General features: G+C 37.1%; 1 protein-coding gene across 2 annotated transcripts in view; it reads left to right on the top strand.

Annotated features, from left to right (window-relative positions):
* ITGBL1 (integrin subunit beta like 1) overlaps positions 1–24,432 on the top strand; it is a 151,350-nt gene that overhangs the window by 116,039 nt on the left and 10,879 nt on the right. For both annotated transcript variants that reach the window (XM_026121617.2, XM_026121618.2), the window contains one exon: positions 13,567–13,683. In XM_026121617.2, coding sequence (XP_025977402.1) covers positions 13,567–13,683 — 117 coding nt within the window. The remainder of the gene's footprint in view (positions 1–13,566; positions 13,684–24,432) is intronic.

Genomic DNA, 24,432 nt, shown 5'->3' with positions numbered 1-24,432 from the left:
TATTTCCTGTCTGGTCTCTCATCCCAGTTTAATCCCTTTTAGTGAAAGCCAGGGACAAATGCTACTTTACACTTGCTCCAAAGCTGCCCGGTTCATCTCCAGTGCTTGTCCTGGGATCATGGGTCCAAGCCAGATCCTGCTGAATGAATGGTATCCTGCTGCTCTAAGGGCAAAACCCATTTTGCCTTTCTTCATTTGGGGGAATCTCTCTGCAAATTTTCTCTTCTTGCAGGGCAAAAGTTTTGTTTTTCATAATGCCACTTTGGTTGCCAACTGCATTTAGTTCTCTGGGCTCTGGTGCTCTGCTCTTGGGTGCTGTAATTGTGCTTGCTGCTTCATTCTGGTAGACAAGAAAGTGGATTGTTAATGCTTTGCCTAAATTCGTCTGTAGACTCTGTGATGAGACTCAGAAGGTGCAACCATGCAATGATCCTTGATGCCCTTTCTAATTACAAAAAGTAAGAATATAGGTTTTTAGTCAAAGAAAAATCTAACCTGATTGAATAGCTCAGCGGGAACACTCTGTTTTTCTCCAGGTTGGCACATGCTCTACAACTATGCTACCTGGCCTCCTAGGTATTATGTCCCTTGTTCAATCCTTACGAGTCATGGTGGTTCAGAGGTGATTTGGCCCCTGGACATAGGAGGAAAGGTGGCCATAGGAGTGACAGCAAAATTGTCCGCAGACAGCAAAATGAGTTGGCAAAGTTTTGAACCATGGTGGTGCAGGAGACAGTTTTTTTTTTCTCTAGACTCAGTGGTCTGTAAAATGACACATCGCTTCATAGTTCAGCAAGGCGAATATCTTGATTAATCAGAGCTGTCTTCCTATGGAAGTGGGGTTGATTATTTATTATTATGGAAACTGTGCTGGCTCTTTCCGTAGGTAAAGTCATTTTAACTTGGACAGAAGTTCATTTGCTTTTAGATAGAGGATATACAGCTTTTTTTTTTTTTTTTCTCCACCACTTCTTTAGCTGTCTGTTGTCCTTTATTGTCTTTTCATTCTACACCTTTTCTGCAAATTGAAAAAATTTTACTGTTGACACCTAGGTTTCCACTTCCTGGAACATATTGCTTAGACCCGCTCATCCTCATCCCTTCCATAATCCTTGCAAACCTTTGTATTTTTTAGATTAATCTTTTTTTCTTTAGAAATTAATCTTTAGATTAATTGTTTTTCTTTTTCTTTTTTTTCCTGCTGAGTTTCAGGCTCTCTTCCTTGCTTTGTTCATTCTTTTGGCAGATCATCTCACTTTCTCTTTTCACACGATCTCCCATATATGATTCTTGGGCTCTGATTCTTACATGCCTCCATTTTCTGTTTCTCATTTTCAGGAGTCTTTGCTCTTATTTCATTCCATTTCACATCTTCATTTCATTTTTCAGGATGTTTGGAGTGCTACCTATCTATCCTTTGACCCTGTTTCTTCTCTTCTGCCTGGTTTCCTTTTTTGTCCTGACTTAATGGCAATACATTTCTCATCCTCCTCAGCTGGGAATCTGCTCTCTAAACCTTCCTGTTTGCCAAGCCTGCAAGTTTTCATTTCATCCTGCCTTCTCTTCTCTCATACTTTTCATTCCTTATCTGAATGTTGCCTTCCTCATCAGCTGCAGCTTTAGTCTTGGGATCTTTTCTTTTGTGGAGCCTGTTAGATAACATTTCATACATATATATGTTCCAGAGGATGTCTACAGAAGTGTGATTACTCATTTTAATGTTCTCTTCTTTTCTCCAGTCCCATCTTCTACTACTGTGGCAACCCCTTAAGTGAACTCTTCCCACTCTTTGTTTAAAAGTTACTGTTTAAAAAGTGAAAATTTTATCCACATTTATATATGGAAAAATGGAATAACAAGAATAACAAATGTTTAATAGGATCAGAGATATTCTGAAGTCAAATGAAGCAAAAATAGAATGCAAAAGCACAAAAAGAAGGAAAAAGCTCCCAGCAACATTTCCCACCTTTAAATTCACATGAAATCTTCTCTGTGATTCTGCTTTGTTGACTTCATCATTGCATATTTTATCAGTGCTTTTGTTAAGAATTCAAAATACTGCAGTTGACTTTCGCAGGGTTTACTTCACAAGTCTGAGTTATTGAAGGACTGAGTTCTTACTTTCTTCACCACTGGAGTAGCCTTGCTGCAGAAATGAACTGCTCCTAAATACCTGTTTAGACAACTACTTCAGAATAAGTTGAACTGTGCTGCAAAATTTCCTGTTTCTCTGTTTTGGCTAAAGAACATCCAGATGCCCAAGATATGGGAAACAGTGATGCCAAATCCAAGCCTTTCCCTGCCCTTCCTTGGCATCTTGATCCACTACAGTCCAGATTTATTAATATTTCAGGCATATTGCAAAGGTAGTGACCTTCTCAGGTACTTGAGGAAGATTCAGTAGAGTAAGTGTTGATCAAGGTTATCTACTAGCAATGGACAAGTCTGTTTATGGGTACTGACAAAGATGTTAGATGTAACATGTTTAACTTAGTTTTTGGATTTTGAAGTATTTTGGGGGAGAAAAGGCACAAAAATAGTTACAGTGCATGGGTTTGATATATTCTTTTTCTTTCTTTCCCCAGAAAGATCAAACCACTCAGTCTGCTTGCTACATCAGAATTTCTCTCCTTAGGTGTTCTTTTGTTTTGCTGATATTTTTTGCTAGAAAATATTGCAGTGAATATTGCCTTTTCCTTGAAAGAATTGCCTCTTGAGCCAGCAATCTCATTTCTAATTTTTTTTTTAATATTTAATAAAGCAATTGGCCTGTAAAAGCACAATTTGTATTGTCTTTGTGTTCTTCTGTGATGACTGAGGAGACTGACGAAGTAGTACTTTGTAATATCTATACTTATTTCCAAAATTAAAGAGGATAGATGTTTTCAATTTATCACAGAATTCCCTACAGTACTTACCAGGCTTTACTGTCTAAACATTTTTAATCCATTGTAAAGGATCCTCTTACTCTCTGATTGATATAACAGACCTTAGCTTTTCTATTTTTGCTTCATTTGACTTCAGAATGTTTCTGATGCTGTTAAAAATTGACATTTTGTTATTCTTATTTTAAACTCCCATTTTTGCATATACAAAATATACATATGCATATACAAAATATAATATATTGCATATACAAAATATACATATGCATAATAAAATATGCATATATAAAAATTGATAAAATTCTCACTTTTTAAACAGTAACTTTTAAACAACAAGAGAAAAAATAATCATATCTTTAAAACAAGAGAGATATAATATTTAATTTTAAGCATGTTACTGACATTTTCTTTGACCATTTTTCCTCAAAAGCATATTGACTGAAATTTTCAAGGAGCTAATATCATGTTTCTTGAATTCTGTATCTTCTGGAGAACTTTGCATCCTTTTTGGTGACTGCTGAACTACTACTCTCTCTCTAACTCTCTCTTTTGAGACAGGAATTATAGGAGGAACTGCAAGTTATATAAACCTTCTCTAGCAGCCTCAATAGTCCATATCATGCAGTAGTATGCCAGCCCCCTGGATAATTTGAAAAATGCTTTCTTGGTCCTTTGTTTCCAGCCAGTTTCAGAGATCTCCTCTGCTCTTCAGTGTCATTTCCTTTTTTCTCTTGTCCCATGGGTCATAGCATCCAAAGATGATGCTTTTCCATGCCTGGTTTCTGGCTGTCAGCTCTTTGCAGTAGGCTATCCCACTGAAAACAAAAAGACAGTAGCTGTTAGAGATGTGGGTCAGGACGGAGTGCAGGAGGTTGGAAAGGGGCAGGCAGCACCATCTGACTTCTGTGTTTCATAGCTATGATAAACACGCTGGTAAGAGTATTGCTTGTGACTGACTGGCAAAATGAAGGTCAGTTCTAGTCAAAGCAGAAATTTCGGCAGGTTCATATGCCTCATTTAGCACTGATCCTTATCCTAGAAATTTTGGGCCAACTGCATACTATAAACCTGACTTCTTGCTCTCAGAACTAGGATCAATTTTAACATATAAACACCTGTTTTCAGAGTCAGTTGTAGGAGTTTCCTGGTGAGGCTTTTCACAGCAGTGCTTTGTGTTTACTGATTAAAATAAGCAGCCTTAATTTGAGTGTTTTGGACTACTGTTGTATTTGTCAGGAAGGTCTGGAGACTGATCACAAATCCATCTTTTCTGATGTAGACATTGCAGGAATAGTGCACATTAACCGGCAGGCTTTAATAACTTATTGCGTGTGTTTAGACTAGCCTGAAAACTGCTAACTGTCTTTAATTGCTGGGTTTTATTCAGGAAAATGAGTATAAGCATGCGAAGCTCGTAATTACATCTGTTTTCTGTAACTCACCCTTAAAGGACAGGGCTTCTCATGGGGCCATATCAAGAGATATGGGCCAAGAGGGGTATTACTATCAAGAAGGCTAAACAAGTACACCTGTGGGGTGATAAATAATGTGCCTAGCAGGTCTCCTTTGATAACTCTTGGCTCGCTGCCCTATTGCTACGCGCTCTTCCTGAAATCTGTAAATTCAAGGAAACCCTCCATGAAGGTTTGACTACTGATGTCTGAAGTCAGGGAGAGGGAAATGAAGGACTACAGGACTATGTTGTTTTCTAAAGATAAAGTTTGCATTTGAAAGGCTGTTACAACAGTGCCTTTAATTCCCTCTTTACACATTCCGTACTTTTCCTCAGAGCCGACCTTTTTGTGTACCAGAAAGTGTTATTTTGCAGTTGCAATTATACTTGGGGTAAAAATTTTAGGAGCCATAAGGCAGTATTTTTATAACAGATAAAATAGATGGCCTTCTAATGGGAGGCTAGTGCACAATCTGGTCAGTTGGCAACAAAAAGCAAGATTTACTTGCAAGTGGTGTTTAAGAGCATTTTAACTTGGAATAACTCAATAGACAACGCAGTTGCTAGGTAATGTCTTTCATTTCTAGAAAAAGTCTTGAGGTGAAAGCTAATCAATAAGGTAGGTACAGTGTGAAGTCATTTGTTGCCATGGTTTCTGAACTTAGCAGTCTGTTATCTGCAAATAATATTGATGGTTGCTATGCAGTAGAATCGTTTCATATTGTTGTTTTGCCATTATACAGCTCTTTAATCTTGGCTAATGCTTCAAAGAGCAGTGTATCTAGGAGCTTAAACATTATAATAGATAGGCTTGTACTACAATCCTAAAATATCTTGAAATTTACTACCTAATAAACAACAGGCATCAGCAGGAAGTGAACAAGGTTAACATTTTGGTGATTAAACTTCCACAAAGCAGTTGACATTTTCTAGTAAATTAATCTGCAAATTAAATCTCTCTATGGAATTAATGCTATGACTCATTACATGGCAGATCATATAAAAAGGGGGTAAGCAGTCAATCCTCCGGATGATAAGGCTGTCAAATGTATAAAACCGTAAATGGCTCAAAAGCAATCACAACTTCTTAAACAATGTCCTTGTATTTCATGTATCTTTTGCTGTTGGATTGTGCCTCTTTATTATGTTTGGGTTTTGCTAGAAAATATTTTATAGCTGCTTATGCTAAATATCAGACAGTTGGAGAGAGTGAAAGGGAAGTGAGACTTATTTTTCCTGATAGTTGCCAAGGTGAAGGAAAAGCATTTTCAAGTCAGGTCCTTTAAATCAAATATAGTATTTCATTTTTTGTATTCTGTGGAGAAGATGTTAGTCTTTGTACAATGCCAGGTACCCTTTAGTTGATTTATTGGCATCTCTACAGTAGTTTTTCTTGATAGTTTGAGTTACTGAACATTTTGGAGGGAAAGAATGAAAAAGAGATGAAAAGACAGAGCTCAGCCCAAGCTGGAGGAGGTGACATGGGGTGATCTGAAAGAAGAGGTGATTTGTAGAAGCACAAAATGTTCAGTACCCAACAATGAAACATTTTAAAGGCGAGGAGAGCCCACTGGACAGAGTGGAAAGAGAAAAGAAAGAGGAGAGAAAAGAAGAAAAGAAAGAGATTGATGGAGGAAAGAGGAACTGTTTCTATTGGGGTGAGAGAATAGGGGAGGGAAGGAAGAGTATAAAAATCAGGTTATGGCTTGCTAAATTCTAGGGTTTTTACATCTTTGGTGTGATTTTTTTTCCATGCTGTCTAGTCTTTCTTTTTTTTCCCCAACTAATTCCTCCTCCTCTTCCATTGCCACTGTTCTCTGCCTTAACAACATATTTCTTTAGAAAGTGTTTTGCCACCTTCTTTTTTGTCTTTTTCACACATCTCTCTTCTGTGTGGTCACATTGACTATCACATTTCTTTCTAACATAGAAGTAATTGCTTTAGTAGTCATACTTGCCCCTGAATATGGTGAATGAATGGTCGAGGATGTGTCCCCACTGACAAAGTCACACCAGTGACTTTAGAAAGATGTCACCAGGAAAAGTGGTATGTATGACGAGAATTCTGCTTTTTCCAAAGTAGGCAGAAGTGTTCTCGATGACTCCTGTAGTGGAACTCCTTTAGAAATTCCCTCTGTTTGCTGTACAGAAACACAATAGCGGCATTCAAGAAGTATATCCTCAAAGCACTGCCACTGAGAGCAGGCAGATGGAGGAGGCATACAGGCTTGATGATAGCAGATGTCAACAAGTTAACAATCTGAAAAGGAAACTAACAGCACAGCAGTGCTTCATATCCAAATGTTTAAAGAAAGAGAAAGGAAAAAAAAAGCAACATGGTAAAAAAGATACAAATCAGTAGCACTGATCAGCTAGAGCTGTAAAAGACTATCTGATGCTAAATCTGTAAAGTGGTGCTGCTGAGTGGATTTGTCTAAAGAAGTATTTCACTATTAGGCTGTCACAAAGGAAGAGCACTTACTTCAGATGCCATATGCCAACTGTGCAATTAGGCTTCCAGTCATACATACTGTGTATACCAATGCAGGGGGCAGGTCTCAGCCATTTGCAATTGCTGTTTCATAACCCTTGCTTTCACAATCCTGGATATTCAGTTGCTTATGCTATTGTGAGACTTTTGTTGTTCAGGATAAAATAATTCTTTTATTTACCCAGGGTTTTTATCTTAGGGATATTTGTTTTCTGTTTCCTTTTTAAGGAAAAAACAAATTGTTAGGGCATTAATACATATGCATATGCATTTTTAAAAAATATGCATTATGAATCAGTTTTGTTAAAAAAAAGGAGGAAATGTTTTCTGTCTGAACAAAAAAAGCATATTATTATTATGTAAGGGACATCTTGGTACTTTGTACTAGTGAAAAACTTCATGAAGTATACATACAATGGTAGAGTCCCATGTAACTTTAGCAGTGGAATTTCTTAATTTGTAAATTTTTGATTCCTTTCTTGGGCCAAATCTTGATACCAATAGCCATTGCAAGAAACTGAGTTGGATGTTGCGAGGATATGGGGCTTTAGGTATTCTGCTAAAGGAAAAGGTTAAGAAAAGCTGTACACAGCAAAGTCCTTAGAGCCATAGTGATGCTCTCCACATAACACATACCTTGTGAGGCCCTACAGCCTGTTCACTTCCCTTTCGCAGTGGGGCTGTGATGCTTCATGTATAAATGGATGCCCCAATATCACTGAGCGCTTAACACACATTTGTAGTAGGTTTTACAAGCGTGATATGAAAAGAAAAATAAAACCAGGGATATTAAGTGAGATAATACAGCCTGGGACAAGAACTCTTCAGCTACAGGTACAAGTCTTCCAAGTGCGTGATATAGTTATGTGATATAGTTAATTCATTGCAGAGTTACTTCAGCCCTGTGAATAGGGTAGTAGCAGTTATTGTGGTTGAGGGCAGCTTAGTAAATGTGAGGTAAATGCAGATATTTAACCCAATTAAATGCTTTAGCAAGTATCGGTGCTACTTAAACAAAATTCTCTGAGCTTGCTGGTAAAAGTTCACTTCAGTATACAAAGTTCTTGACACAAAAAGTAGTCCAAAAAATCTGAAGTCTGGAAACTTGGCTTTAGATTTATTAAAGCAATTTTCATTTCATTTTATGTCTGTATGATTCAGCTAAGCTCTTCTCTGGAGCCTTTATATCTTTAGTTGAGGTCTTGGGTCAGTCATGGTGCAAATAATCTCTTTTTATGAGTAGACTTAAGGCGTATGTTTGTTTTTCTGTGTATTGATTTAGAAACAGAAAGTTAGTTCCTAACCCAAGTCCGAACAAGTAGCTGTTCTTGTTATAGTTGCAGCACACTTTCTTTCTTGTGCCCGAGAAGATAAATGTACATTTTGATGTTTCAGTCAAACATTTGATTTTCATTAAAACATTTTTGAAATATCAAAATGTGTCACAGGAAAAGAAAAAGGTGCTTTGCTTGCTACTTGAGCCTTATGAGGAAAGACTAAGTCTAGCGATAACATGTCCAAAAAAACCAAAAACAACCACAAAACCACCAGTGTGATAGAGCTATCCTGTGCACACCAAGAAAAGCCTTCCTGATTCTGGCAGCTTCCGTTTGAATATCGAAGCATCAGTGTTCCCATCTCATGTTTTAAATGCAAGGAGATTGCTGTACCAGATGTCCTCTCCCGGGCTGTAAGCTTTATGTCTTGTAGAAAAGTTTCTTTCCTGCAAAGGCTCTTACAGTGTGGGGCCCAGCAGAGACAGGACAGCAAACTATATATGTATCCCATGCACAACTCTATTCCTATCAGTGTGGTCTTCACCAGGAATGCACTAACACAGGTACTGCTGACAAAGCCTGGTGTGTCGTGATGAACACAGTGTGTCTTCCTTGCTCTTAGACCACAGCTGAGCACTCTGTACAAAAGCCAAACCAGATTTGGGGCTCTGAGATAGTAAAACAGCACTTCAGTGCAGAAGGGACTGTTCAAATCCAGCAGGAGAATGACATTTTCCATGTAGATGCTGAACTCCTTTTGCTAAAGAGCTAGCACCAGCAGCATGTTAGCTCATCAAGCTGTTTTGTCACAGAACTCCAGGCATTTTGGAACATTTGAGACAAACTGAACTGTACATATGTTCATACAGCTTTTTTAGGAGAGGAGAACTTTTTTTTCCCCCTAACATAACTAGAGATTTCAGATGACGTTGTTCACAGATTGCTAGCAGACCATTGCTCCTGCTTGCCCCAAATCCTTGCAAGAAATTAATTCCCAGATTTTTGCACTTTCTGTGAGATCAGACAGACATTCAGGTGTTTGAAGAGGTTTCAAGGATGTTTTTGCACATACTAAAGATGCTTCAAGAGGCACCCTTTTCCTGGCACCTCAGAAACAGTCCTTTAGCTCCAAGAATCACCTACATTTTAAAAGTCAGGGTTCCCTCCAAGTACAAGGCAGAATTACATTTTGTCTAATCAATAAAAATTATTTTTTTATATGAATAGTTATAGCTAGAAGCTAAGGTTGCAATTTGGCCCTGTATTCTTTTATGCAAAAAAAAGGAAAAAAATTACTTTTAGTTATTTATTTTCATTTAGAAGATAAAAATTCAGTACTGTGCACAGAAAAAAACACATATATTGCAGAGTTGCAGACAGGAGAAGACAATAAAGTAAGTTTTCATATATTCAGTGTTTATTTTTACATTGAAAGGTATTGCTTTTTCTTCCTGATATTTTTGCTGGCAATAACAGGGTAAAAATGTTTTATTATGCAAATTATATATTGCTTGCACAGTGTTGTAAAATGAAAATTACCTGTATAAAAGAGACTTTCAGGCAATCCATCTGGAAATTGGTTTGAATGCATGCAGCTAATGATCATTGCAGTTTGCATGGGAGCAGATTTAATGCAAGTCTAGGCACTGTTTACTTTAGTTATGCTTTCATAAATGTTCGACAAGAGGAATGAAAAAAAATGCTATAGTAAATGGTGAATAAAATCAAAACCTAAATCCTCAAGGCACAGATTTTTAAAAGTATTCATCTAGGTAAGTCATCTATATTCAGTTATCTAACACTTGTGGATTTTAATATTCTCTTTAAGAACGACAACAAAAAAACCCACTGAGCCTAAGTCTTGTTTCAGTCTTCAAACAATAACAGTTATCTAGCAGTAATAAGTTAATACTCCTATTGACTTCCTTTGGAGTAAAGTATTATTCAAAGAGAGTGTGAGAAAATACTAAGACTGTAGACAAATGTCTTCTATAATTATTCTATTTTTGGAATCTTGCGTTGTAATAAGTAGATTGAGCTTTTCAATGCTAGTAGCTAATACAACCTTCATCATAAAGCTTCCTTCATCTGAAGTCATCAGGCAATAAAATTTACTGCCCCTGTTTAGCAAGGAGGAGAGGAAGCTGCTTGATATAAAATATCTGAGGTGAACTTATTTCTTGTTAGTCATAAAGTGCAGGTCTTGCTCAGATGGTTGAAAAGATGTAGAATATTATAGTCCTTGTGTTTTTAATTGTTTCTGTATGCCCTGGAATTTAAAGAGAATTTAGGATGTGTTTGGCAGTAGCTTTCCCTCTATAATCAGGTTGCTATGGTAAACCTATTATTCCAGACAAAGAAAGGGTATGTTTAGTGAAGGGCTGATCCCTTCCAGTATTATGTGAGCTTCAAATTACTTTTGAATGATTGAATTTGTATGGCAAATATGGTTATCACAATAGCTGAGAATAAGGCAATAAGGTCACAGAATAAGGTGTCGCTTCTGTTATTTCAATAGCAGATATATTTGACAATGTAGTAATATGGCTGAAGTGATCTCACCCTGCAAATGACTTCTCCTGGTTTTCCCTGGGAAGGAACCTGAAATTTATTGTTACAGAATGTTATTAATCTTTGAGTTTATCTATATGGTGATAAACTAAGTCTTTAAAGTTTACCTCTGCTACATCCTACATAGACAATTATTCATAAGAACAAATGCTTTAATTGTCTGTTAAATTAGCTTTACAGAGTGAGCCCACTTTATAAATGATCTAACCACAATCTCGGTACTTTTGAAGATCAAATATGCGTTTTAAGATGGTACAAAGTTTTAACTAATTAGTGTTACCACTAAATTCACTTCTCGTGTTCCTAGTGCTGATTCTACAACATTTGTGAAAGGAATGATGAGGGAAGCAATAATTTGAATACTGCTTACAGCAATATGTTAGACTGCTGTAACTGTATCTTTGAAAATTTCAAAGCAACAAAACAGCTCGGAGAAATCCTTTCCCAGAGTACCTAAACAACTGAGATTTCTGTCCATTTTGAAAGGACTTTCAGTTCTACTGAGGTCTGCAATCAGACGATCGAAATCTTATGCTGTGCTTAGCCTGGAGACAGCCAAAAGAAAATATGAGGCAGAGATATGGGCTGTTTGAATACGTATCTTGGTGTCTTATTCATTAGCTCAGATGGCAAGAGTGAGAGAGTTGGGCTCAAATCCCCGTCATGCCTGATTTTGAGAAGACAATCTGAGTTTGTATCTCTTACATTAAAAAATGTGCCCTACCTGCTTCAGGATGAGATATTCCTTGGTTTTACCCTGGTGAAACTGTTTCACCTTAACTAAAATGAATTAAATGTAGCAGAGACTGAGAGAAAGCTGTTCCCCTTCTGGTGCAAGTGCCACTGGCCTCTCAGGTCATTGTCACTTTTTAATTTAGCATTCATTACAGAAACTTCCTTTACTTTCCTGTCTGGAGGATTTTTCATCTCTGCTGACTCCTCTCTTCAAACAAACTTGCTTGAAATGTTTTTATTGTCACTGAGGCTTCAGTTACCCATCTGTCTATGGGTGGTACTTGGCGATGTGACATTTTCGTAGAAGTAGCCAAGGTGTCTAAGCTGGATGGATATAAAGAAACTGTGGGAGCCCCAGATATCAACAGACTGGACTCATTTAAAGTTTCTATCTATTTGACTATTAGGAATGATTTTGTATCAGTTTCTAGTGCAGATTTCCTTGGCAAATAATTAAAGCTTAGAGAATGCATACAAATAACATCTATCGTTCTGTAGAAAACAGTATCTTATATGTTGACACGAATTCAAATACTATGGTATTTTGTGATATGGTAGATGCCACTTCTTGTAATAGGTTTATTACCTCAACTAACATCTGCAAATAATTGCTAATGCAGTGTCTAGTTTAAAAATGGTATATACTATAAAGGTATCACAAAGTATTATCTGTTATTTTCTCTATCAGCACTTCTTTTTTTAAGATTTTGTACTTTAAGTTGATCGTAAACTGTCATTCTAGGTTGAATCTTGGCACATAGAATTGCAATGTGCACTAAAATCTGGAAAGATTAAGAGTAGGGCAGCGATAAAATAGGCTGGGAATTTTTCCATAAGTGATAAGATCCTACCTGCTCCCCCCTCAATTTAATTAGACTAAGTGTTTTTTTAAAGACAAATGTAACACATTAGAAGTTGACAAAAAATAGATTAACAATAATCTGACAGTATGTTGATCTAAAACATTTTATTGTCACCAAACCTACAGTTAGAAAAGCCCTGTTAATGTTCTCCTTAACAGTCCTTTCCAATTCAGCAAAATATTTCAGCACATGCTGAAAAATGTTAAACACACTGAACTGTTTGGATAAATATGATAGACTGCACTTAGAGAGTTTTTTGCTCTGTAGCAGCAGTCACTCCTACTGTAAATTTGGTTCTGCCATCAGTCGAACACTATCCAAGCCTGTGGTGAGTCACACTCCTGCTGTGGTTAAATTAGGAATTCCAGAAGAACAGGCTTTTCCACATCCTAATCCTTGTCTCTGGTCCTTTTCTGCATGCAATCTATTTTCTGAAGTCCATCAAATTTGTTGTTACTTTAATCTATGTTTTGTGTCATATTTTGTATTTCTGTAATTCTTACAGTATTATTACTTTACAAGAATTTCAAAAATATGAAGTCTAACACTCAGAAGTTTGAAAATAACAGAAATAATGTTACTCTGAATTAAGTCTGTTTTGTATCTGTGCAACATAAGATGGCCCTTGATTTTTTTTTCGCCCCACTTGACCATTCTCACTGCTCTGAGGGCTTTGGAGCAGAAAATCTGTGGGAATTTGGCTCGGTCCGTTCTCCCTTTGAGCTCTGTGGAGTTCCCATATGAAGAGGCTGATGGAAAGGGAGACTGTGGCAGAGCTTGTGCTTCCTACTTTTATTTCCCCAGGTTTGGACAAGATAAATGCTAGGTTTTTTGCTTTCCAAATGCCTGACAGAGTATTTGAAGAGTTATGAGTCCAGTTGAAAATAGAGAGAACATCTTAGATAGCCTTGTGCATTGATTATTTCATTTTAATCACATTAATTTTGGAGTTTCTGTTGTATGCACTAAATATTTTAGATTAATTACAGAGGTTAATTATGCAGTTAAACATGTGCCATAGCTCTGCTATGCAAAGCTGAGAAATGAAACAGATACAATTCCAGTGATTGCTAATTCTTGCTGCTTCCACCAGGAAATAACAGTGATATACTTTGCTTCTGGATGTCATGGAGGAGGGAGAGGTTTTTAAGAGTGTTTATGTGCATACTTTAGCTAATACAATGACTTGTGGCTTTTCTTTGAGAGGTAGGGAGTAGAATAAGTTTATTGTTTTCTTTCATTTTGTTTATTTTACTGAAATCATGACCCTGATAATTGCTTATTCTTACAGGGAAATGTGAATGTGGCCACTGCACTTGTTTCCCTCCAGGAGACAACAGAGTTCATGGTAAAAACTGTGAATGTGATGATCGACAGTGTGAAAACGTGGATGGCGACGTCTGTGGTGGTATGCCTTCAGTTAATATAATATAATTCATATGAATCTTGGCAGTTTGTAACTTTCTCTTTTCCCTCTGATTTTATAACATAAAGGCACTATAGAATATTGACATCATTGATTATTTATAATGGATTATAGACCTTTATAAGAAACAAGCTCTATAAATATTGGATTGAATAATTTAATAAATATTTATTCTAAAACTTCAGACACAATAACAAGGAAGCAGATTAGATACACCTAATAACATATATGTAAGTGCTATAGTGTATCACAACTTCCATCAGTGTTCATTAGAGAAGAATACAGATGCTTAAAGGGAAAAGAAAAAAGAGCTAATTTTACTTTTTTTTTTAGTATTGTTGATGTTGTATTGTACTTTAAGTTAATAATGACCATCAGTACATTTGAATGTTTTATATTCACTGATAGGGATGTTTCCTATTTTCTAAAAAACACTTTTGCACCATTGCATTAAAAGCATATTATGAAATAATCTAAATGCTTGAGATATTTTGATATAGTACTCTACAAGCAGCAGGTTATTTTTAATGTTGACAATGAAAACCTCACTCATTGATTTTTCAGTGAAGGTTAGTATTAAGCAATATTTCAAGTTAGTTTTATATATTTAAATGCATAAGTATCATATGCTATTTTAAAAACACTTGGGTAGTTTTTGACTTTGATGTTGATCCTTGATGTTATCCAAGTCATTGGCATGAACAAAGCCACATTTTAATATATTTCTTATTTCTACATAAGAAAAAAATTATATTTCTACATGATCTTTGTACACGTATAGAATTCTGAGCCTTCTTCAAAGGCTCTGCCATGCAGAACGTCGGTATATACGGAAAATTCTAGTTAAAATCTGTAAGCAGCAATACTAATAGTTTATAATGTTCACTGTAATTCAATAATATGAATGTGTAGAAAGAAGAATAAGTTAAAATTTGATTTTGTTTAAAGTACATGAAAGCAGATAAGAACACTGAAAAGGTGGGTTGTATTGGTCATAAGTTAAGCAGCTGGAAACAAAACTCGGCATGTTCCGTGATTAAAAACATCCCTGCCATTTATGTCATTCAGATTTTATATTATTTGATGACAGTGCTTCAATATTAGTAATAGCAGTGCTAACTAAATTGCTCATTTCAGTAATTATAGCCAGAAATTTCCATTGTTCCTTATTAGCAAAAATACAGTGATAATTTTAACTTTCACTGTTGGCTGAGAACCTCACACTTAAATGAATAATCAGCTCAACGCTTGAGCCAGTGTCCATTTTTTACCATGCAGGAGTCACTCTAGATCACACTATGAGCTAAACAAATCCTACCCCTTAGTCAAGGTAGTTTGTCCAATGACAATGTGAAAATTTTAAAAAGTACATTTTAAGCTATTTTTCCTACTTTAGAAACAACAAATAGAAAGGAAAAATAGCTCATGAAATTATGAATCAAATGTAGTCTTAGCTCAGCTCTTCTGCTTTCAGTCAAACTGATAGTTTAATTAGTAATGATTGTCTGCAGGTGAATAAGAATTACATGGAAAAACAGAACTGAAGTTACTGTGTCCTTGAAATTACATTGTGCACTGTGTGTTGATAGGACTTCAGAAGGCTCAGCCTGTAATTCTCACAGTTCCAGTGAGCTGAGCTCATTTATAATCCTTTTGCCAAAACTGTAAAATAGCTGCCAAAGTCAGGAGTCCTGTTGTCCTGGACTGTCTTGTAAGTTAAGGGAGAGTAGGAAACATGACATAAGGTTACATCTATGTAAGTACATTAAACCCAGCAAGATCTGAACTGAAGGTTGAAATGCCTCTCTTCAGAGGAGACTAGAGCAACTTTTACCACTAGTAGCTGACTGAAGTCAGTGAGATGAACCTGGTCTCTAGCATCTCAGTCTTCTGAATTAGAAGTCATGCCACTACTGATACTGTCCTCTCAAAGTTACTGGATTTTTGTGGCAGATCTTTTGGGATTGCTGTGGTAAATAATTGTCAGATTGTTTCTGAGTATTCTTGATATTTTATTTATTTTTCTCTATATTTTATTTCTAAATATCACTCTAGATGCTTTTAGAATATTCAAGGTTTGGTTATTGTAATTTATACCTTGAAGCATGATACCGTATGATCACTGTGTGATCCTGTCCACTTTTATTCATTTATAGACAAGAGTTGTTTTCCCCTTCCTCTATTTATGTTCTTATGTTTATTTATTTTCACCTATCTTGCTCTTTCCACATGAAGTGGACTGAGATTCAGATTAGCAAACACAGATGTCTTATCACTCAGTTCCCTTCCATATACCACTTTCCTTCTCTTGGCTTCTATATCCCTCTGTATTTGAGGGGTGTTATCAAAATCAAGATCAAATCCAGTAAAGTTCTGGAGTGCCTTTTTTTTGGCCACCCTAACCCCCTCCATCCCCGCTTCTGTCTTGTGTTCATCTGTGCTTGTGGCCCACCTGTCTCAAGAGGCGAAACCCCCTACATAATTTATTTTTTTTCCAATTCCTTAAGCTTCAGCAATTTAAGGCAGCATCTACATAAGTACAAGTACTAGGTACAGGAATATTTACATTTCCTTTATCTTCAGAACATCTCCATTGATTGCAACTGTCTCTGTACTCACCATTTAAGACCAGCAATCCTTTCACTTTAGAACTCATAATACAAGCCGCTTACTCCTTATGCATTTTCTGGACATCTTCCACTCTGGCTTCCAACCCCTTTATCGTTGAAATTTCTCTTCCCACAGTTTCTAGTGAACTCCTGACCAAATATAGGACTTTTTTCCATTGTTATCCTTCTTGCATCCTCAATAGCCTCTGATGTTACTGATAGTTTAAGGCCGACCCTTGTTTATTTGTCAGATGCTTTGCTTGCCTGTCACTTCACATCTTTCTGATCACATTTTGAATATTTCCTTTGATAAATGTTTTTTCTCATTCCTCCCCTTTTAGGAGATCCTACAACTTTAACCTTGTTTACTTTCCCTTTTTGCAACTTACCTATTAACAGAACTTCTCCCATTCATTTTGTGCTAATGGCATACACATTATGGTCTTCCCTTGTGGTTTGTCCTCCCTTTGTCCAGTCTTCTGTATCAGCTGGACTCTCTTGCTGAGCTACTTATCCCTTCCCCTTTCCTTCTCCTCTTTTCTATATTATTTTTCTATCACTGTCACAACCTAGGCAATCACTGTCAGGATAGAAGTTCTTGGTACTACAGAAGAAATAATTGTAGTAACACTGTCTGCGGAGAATTGGAAGCTGGACTCTGTGAACGTGCAGGGTCTGACAGTGAACACAGAGTGCCTGTAAGCATAAGGAAGACTAGTGTTTCAAGATTAAATGCATGCTGAAGTGGGAAATGTGGATGACAACCTAAGTGATTTGAATAAGAATTGTCACTAGCCTCCTCTGACCAGCAGAGATTGATTAATAGCTTGCTTTCCAGACCAGCTGTCCATGCAATGATAGAAAGACATAAGGCAAAGGATGTGATTAATTAGGGTACAACTGAGTTGAGACCCTATTACCATCTTTCTGCATGATTGCAGTGAGTCATTTGCTTAAATTTTCAGCTGTCCATCATGGCAGTACCAGGAATAGAGACGTTACGTCTTCACAAAGGCAGAAGTTGCAGTAGGACTTGGCACAGATTCCACAGCACTCTGCTATTACCCCTCCCTTGATCCATGCCTCTGCACAAAGACTTAATATGCAATGGCTAGAGGAGGTGTCTCATGCAGCCTTTTTGAGATTGGTACTTTCTACTTAAAGACCAGTTTCATAGAGTTCCATTTTTTTAATGATATAGCTATCCTGGCTGCCCAGGAGTATTGCAATGCAGATCCACAACAGTATTTTGCATTATCTTTTCTTTGGCTTTACCGAATTCTTTGATTCTTTCACGCTCAAGTTAAATGCAGTAGCTTTTGCTGCCAACAGCAGCACATATGTGGCTGGAGAATCACAGTTGTGCCAGTGTGAGTTTTTTCTTGGCATAGTGGTGTCACTGATGTATGCAAAGCTTGATGTTTACTTATCCTGTATCCTGGTGAGAGTGACTTTTCTGAGGTTATGGCTGTGCTGCTAGCTGCAGATGTGCCCTCAGCTTAGGAGTGTTATTTGATCCCCTACTGTGTCCAGTAATATTTTTCAGTGATGTCATCGTTGGCTGCTGCACCTCACTGACTTGACTGTTGTGTCCTACATGTTCTGTTCTTTTTCAGGACTGAGACAACAGCAGACAACAAGAATTGATGACACCAATAAAAAATCGAATTGAAATTGATCAGATAATGCTCTTAACTCGATTCATTTTGACTTGTTCTTCAGGCCATTATTGGCCTAGCTCTGAGTTCTTTTCACAGCAAAATAGTGACTGCTGAAGGAATCAACCAAAAGCCCTTCTGGGTCCTCTACATACTACCAGTTGGTACAGGATTAGACTGCTTAATAGTAAAATAATCAAAAAAATTGTTTGAAGCACCACACAGGTTCTTCACTGGGGCTACTAGCAAAGATTGAAACTTGTAACAAGTAACTCATAGCAGAGCCTTTACATAGTTCTAGGGATGCATCAAAATGATGCTTCCTTATTGTTTCATGTCAGTATTTCAGTCTGTGCTTCTTATACGGGGCCACCAAATAGACAAATCAGCTTTGATGAGACCCTTTTATATTTAGTCATGGATATTTGTCCCCAAAACTCAGACACAACTAAACCTCTGGTCATCTTGGTAAAGCAGATCTTTGACTGGTGGCAATAGAATACTTTGAAAAGTCTGATTTGTTCATTTTCAAGTGAGCATATTCACTTTGACTTCTTATCTGTTTGTTCTGGCCATGGCACATCAAAATATAATCCTAACACTGCAGGGAAGCCAGTTGTGAAATGGAAGACCTGGCATGTCACATTCTGGCACTTAATCTCATTCTCCAGTGAGAGTCTTTCACAGAGCTAGAACTAGTCTCTCAGTATGACTGCATTTTATGAGGGCTGCTAATATCAAACCATGATCTTGCATTACAGATTGTGACTGTTTGAAAGTACATTTACTAGTCCACAGCCCTGGAAGATCACTTTAGAAACTCACTATTTCATGCTCAAATATTAGTCTGAGCTCTCCTTTTTCCCAGTAGAATGAAGAAAACACATTTTTTTTTTTTTAATATAAAAAAGAGGAACATTTACGAGTAAGGATGTAGAGATATCTAAAACTCCAGAGTGAGTGTTCTGCACCATTCAGGAGCAAATATGTCTATTTTTTCCCAGTGCCTTTTGGCTCATTGGTTCAAGATTCTGGTTGTAGTATAAAGGCTTGTAAAAGCTGGAGGGGCTGCATTATGCTTCAAGGGAAATAACGAGGTAATGAATAGCATTTCTCTTCTTACTCAAGTCTGCCTTCATGCCTCTGTCTTCTCTACCTGTAGGAAATCAGTGTAACAAAAATCCATTTGAGACTTTATAGGATGGAAAGGTAATATTTCTTTTTTATAAGATCTCCAAGTAAATTAACTTTAACCACTTAGACATATTCTCTCATCCATTTCATTCACTCACACTCTCACTCGCATACTTATAAGCACCAAAATATCTGTGTGCAAGTGGTCTGACCAGAATCACTCGTGTGTGACATGGAAGATGGACAAAAGACACCAGCCACCAAGTGTCCTCATCATGTGTCTTCAGTTCTTCTTGACTGGCCACAGCAAACTGGTTTTTAGACATTTCTTTTGTACCCTTTAGGACCCAACAGTTACTGTGATCCTTTGGACTCAGGATTTTGCTCACTTCCACCTCCACAAATTTTAGGCAAGTCTGGTGCCTGTTGTCTGTGTTTCCTCTCTTTGACTTGCCCATTGCTATAGTCCTCCTGTTTGAGTAATAGGGAAGGGAATAATATATGTCATGCGCTGCAACTCGGTTGACATCCTTTGCTGTGACACACAAGGTCTTCTGCTGACAAGTCATCATGCCATGGTCTTACCAGAATTCAGGCCCTTTGGTCTTGATGAAATAACACTTTCTTCAGTTTTATTGCTGTGGATATGTTATTGCTTATCAGTACTGGCCATCTTTTTAACCTTGTTCTGGTGTTTCTTCAGGTGCTTACCCACACATTTCCATTCCTACTGTATTCATACCAGTCATAGATTTCTAATAGAAGTCTCTATGTACTGGCAGAGAACATGGGAAAAACTCTGGCTTATATATCCTACATATACTTAGAGTCAGAATTCCCCAGATTTCTAAATTAATGTTGTAAACTTTTACAACACAGATAGAAACTTCCACATGAGGGTCATGCAACCATTACTAGGACATACACTGGAGGAATTCCCTCTCAAAAAGCTTGCCCCTAATTACCATGCTACTTTGAATATAAAATTTTCTTTACTATCCAGTCAGGCTAAGTAATTTGATTCAAAGGCAGTGCTGACTTTCTTCCTTTCTTGGAAGATAGCTGTGCATCTTTATATGATAAAAATATACCACAGAAACTGTGAATTCTTTTTTAAGAAAGCTTCTAGGTCCACATACTGCAGAAATCATGAATGACATTAATTATATGTCATGTGTGCAACCAGTGAAACAGAAACATTGTAATTTCAGGTCGCACGTTCTTATGGTGTAACCATAAAAATGAGCATACTGTGATTAATGGTTTGCTTCATTAAGCAAAAATAGCTATTAATATTATGATGCGGTTGCTGTTAGACACTATTCCCTCATTTCTTTCACTAATGTTGCTTTACAGAAACAGAAGTATATAGCATAGTAATGGAACTCTCCAATACAGCTAAAATGCTTGTGAGCACCTATTAGGAGAGAAAAATAATACCAGGCCATCTCCCAGATGAAGACAGCTATTGGCACTGACTCTTCTGGAAGTTCAGAAATACAGATTGAGCTCCTGACTTTGCCATGGGCTTCTCAGACACTGTGGGACATGTTATTCAAAGTCCTCAGTTGTCTAAACCTAGGCATCTTGGGTGATTTCTGATGCCCAGGCCTACCTAGCCTAGCCCCCAGCTGTGACTCCACAAGGGCACACATTTTCCAGCATCATGAGGATGTCTTTGATATGTTAGGGTATGTCAAATGGCACTAGGCATCTGAGCTGAACTCATAATTTCTCTGTGGTTCCTAATATGTTAAATTCAAATAATAGTTTATTTCCTCACAACTTTTTTTTCATCTTTTCTGTTAAAAACTCTTCAGAGCAGGGGCCACGTTCTCTTGACTGAGGAATCTACAGTCTCCTGAAATATGTATCATTGTTACAGAATCCATTAGAAATTTTTATACTATTGAGTAGAGAATTGTGATTATGTACTTGTCTTTGAAAAATACAATTGATTCTCCCAGGGAAGAAGAATCCAAACACAAGCTTACTGGGTAAAACTGGTGCCAAAATCAAAAATGGCCATATTAGATAGTGGAGATACCAGAGTACCTGACACAAAGCTAGTGTTCCTTAGGATTTAATTTTTACAATGCCAAGTATAGAGTTAATGATTCAGTGCCTATGTCCTTGCGCTCAACTACTTCAACCTAGCTCTAAGGCACATCTAGGGGCAGCAATAAATGAATTCAAAAGGATCAGTAGGTTTTGAATTAGATATGAGAGTGGCTAATGTAGCCAATACTGGTATTAATGTGCATGATATGTTCTGGTATTAAATTAAGTAGGTTTTAGTTGGCTAATTTTGTTCTTCTAAATTTCTTTTAAATGAGCTACAGATTTCCATCCTGGCCACCCAGATATTTGTGAAGATGTATGAAAAGCTGGGACTTTACACAAATGTATAGAGACTATGTTTTTCTTTTTTTCTTTTCTTTTTTTTTTTTTTAGCTTTTAAGGTAGCAAGAAATGTGATTTAGGTTTGGATTAAGCTTTCTAATTGAATTTTCTGTTAAAATGAGCTGTAAAGGAACTAGTAATGCATCAACATTTAAGTTGATTAATAGAGATTAATTCACAGAGTCCAAAAGGGCCTCACATATAAGACTACAGGTAGTCGTTACATTAAACCCAGGCTTCCCCTGTGTTGAAGTCAGTGTACTGTGTGCAGCTAAAGCCTGCCTCTGAGAAGGGCATCTATCTGTGCTCTGAAGACGGTGAAAAACAGACAGTCCATACCAACACCACTAGGAAGTTTGTTTCAATAATCACCATCCTTGTAAAACTGACATCTTATTTCTCAAATGAATTTGTGGCAATATAAGGTTTTTGCTCTGTTTTTTGCTTTGTTTTTCTCTGGTAGTTTGAGAATCCTAGTTAGGACTAGTACCTAAAAGAAGGTAGTTCAGATCCTGCTCAAACACTTCTCGGTCTTTTATTTTTTTAATGTATATATCCAAGCTAAACAGATATAGCTCTTTGAAGTTCTTTCCACAAGCCATTTTCTCTGCCCTTTGAATCATTTCTTTGGAACCTTTTAGTAGTCTTCCAGGTTTTTCAAAATCTCTTCAAACATGGGTATCCCAGTGATTCACAGACTTTAACTCTCTAGTTCAGCAATGCTCTAAACATTCCTACCCACATCTGCTCCTAATTACTTCTTGCCTATTATATGCATATAAGGAGTGTGTTAGCCCTTTTCACCACCGTATTATGTTGGAAGTATTTACTGAGTTGCCTATCTGTTGTGCTCCTTAAGCCAGAGCCACAATGCACCTTTAGCAGACTCAGACAACACTAAGCAACTAATTATGAAACTATAACAGAAATTTAGTATTTCTCTTTGGGCTTCTATTAGACTGCCCTGCCAGTAGTTGTCACAACTGTTCCTATCTCCTGGAGTTTCCCTGGTTTCCAAGATTCAGTAAACACAAAAATCAGTGATCCCATAATGTTTTTAGCAGTTCTTTTAGCATACTTTGGACAGGTTCATGAGGCATGCTTGTTCTGAAATATGTTTCCAAGATAGATGTTGTTTAATATTCTCATATGTTAATAATGTAATGGAAAGTTCTTTATCAGATGCCTGTAATAAAAAATACAAAATCCTGTTTCTATTTGAATACAGAAGAAAAATATTTGTTTCATTTACTCTATTGTTCTTAATCAGGGAACCTACATTATGCTAAGATTTTTCATATTCCTAATACATTCCTAAAACTTGTTATTGTCCATCCAGTTACAGATTTTTGGTTTTTTTTTTCCTTTTGTGTGAGTTTTATTCACAACAAAATTTCTCATTTATATTGGTTGCTATTCATTTCTTCTCTCTCCTTCATTGGCTGTATGGCTTTCTCATACCAGCCCCATTTCTGGTTAATTTTGATTATATTATATATTTATTATTTTATATTCATTTGAGAAACTAGTTCTCTTGAGGTGCCAAATTTTATTTGGGACTGGCCTCAGTTTGCCCTTCTTGAACATTATCTAGTTATGATTGGTTAGTCCGTATGCAATAGCAAGCTTCCTCTCAGTGATGAATTCATCTTTCTCCACCACACTGAAATTATGAGGTAGTTTTTGTATTAGAAAATTACCATGTCTGGTTTTTGGAAACTCTGGCAACTTTTGTTGTTAGCTGCAGGAGTAGTCCAATATACTTTTCTTGAATTGAAGTTCCCTACAACCACACAGTTTTCCTTGTAAATGTAGTAATAACTAATTGTGGTGTTTGGTTTGATTTGGGCTGATTTGGGTTACAATAGATCTCTGCTAGTAACCCTTGACTGTGACTTGCTTTCTTACTGCATTCATCTTACACGTTTATATCTTGTGGTTCTTGGGTTTACTGATAATTCTAAAGGAAGTGATAGTATCTTTAATACCATTTTGCTCTCTCCTTTTCCTCCCCCGCCATTGCCATCTTTCTTTCTGACCAGAGATTAACCTTTAAAAACTTCTATAGTATATTTAAATGTTCATTAACACTGATTTTTATGAATGATGATCACTAGTCTCACAGGCATTGCAATATGCAATTTATGATTTTAAGTGTTTTATATTAAATCAGAATTGATGATAGACCAACATTTCCAGTAAATCTGCTTAAATCTGAATAGTTGAATCAGTATTTCATCGCTTCAGCTGATTTAGTTGTGTAGAACTCTACTTCTTCAATTAGAGTTTTTTCTTTTCCCCTTTGCTCTCTGTGTATGACTGCTGTATTCTCTAATTTTAAAATCCTCCATGAAGGGAATTATCTGCCATTCTAAAATGACCTTTTGTGCTTTTTGTTGCTCTTGTTGCACATAACTTTGGGAGTCTGAGATTCATTGGAATGAAACTAGGACATTTTTGATGCAACTTGAATACCAGAAAGCAGTCATTTTTTAGTGTTATGGCCCCTCTTTTGAGTTGGTTGGTTTGGGCATCTTCAGCCCAAAAGAGACTATGCAAGTAGGATATCGGCAAATAGAACATATAGAGTGGTTGTTCATTTGCTGACACATAGTGAAGATATCTAGGAATTAACGAGCTGTTCGTCTAAGCACTCGTGTTCATCACTGCGATGAGGCACTCGAAGAACTGCTGCCATCCAGGTGGGCACCAGCTGGAAGGAAGGGTTGGTTCCTGCAGCCCCCACAGAGGCCCCACAGGGTTGGTGAGCTGCTGCCAGCCGCGAGCTCCATCTCCACTGATGGCACCGACAGCTCGTCCGGCACTTCCTGGCTGGCCTATCACCAGCACCCTGGGCTTTTCCCGTGTGAGTTTCACACTGGATTTAGGTGTGAAGGTTTTGCTTATGCAGCTGGGTCAGACCAAAG

This window comes from Dromaius novaehollandiae, chromosome 1 (assembly GCF_036370855.1).
Source record: "Dromaius novaehollandiae isolate bDroNov1 chromosome 1, bDroNov1.hap1, whole genome shotgun sequence".
Lineage (NCBI taxonomy): Eukaryota > Metazoa > Chordata > Aves > Casuariiformes > Dromaiidae > Dromaius > Dromaius novaehollandiae.
Note: the sequence above shows the minus strand (reverse complement) of the source record. Positions and strands in the feature narration are given on the sequence as shown.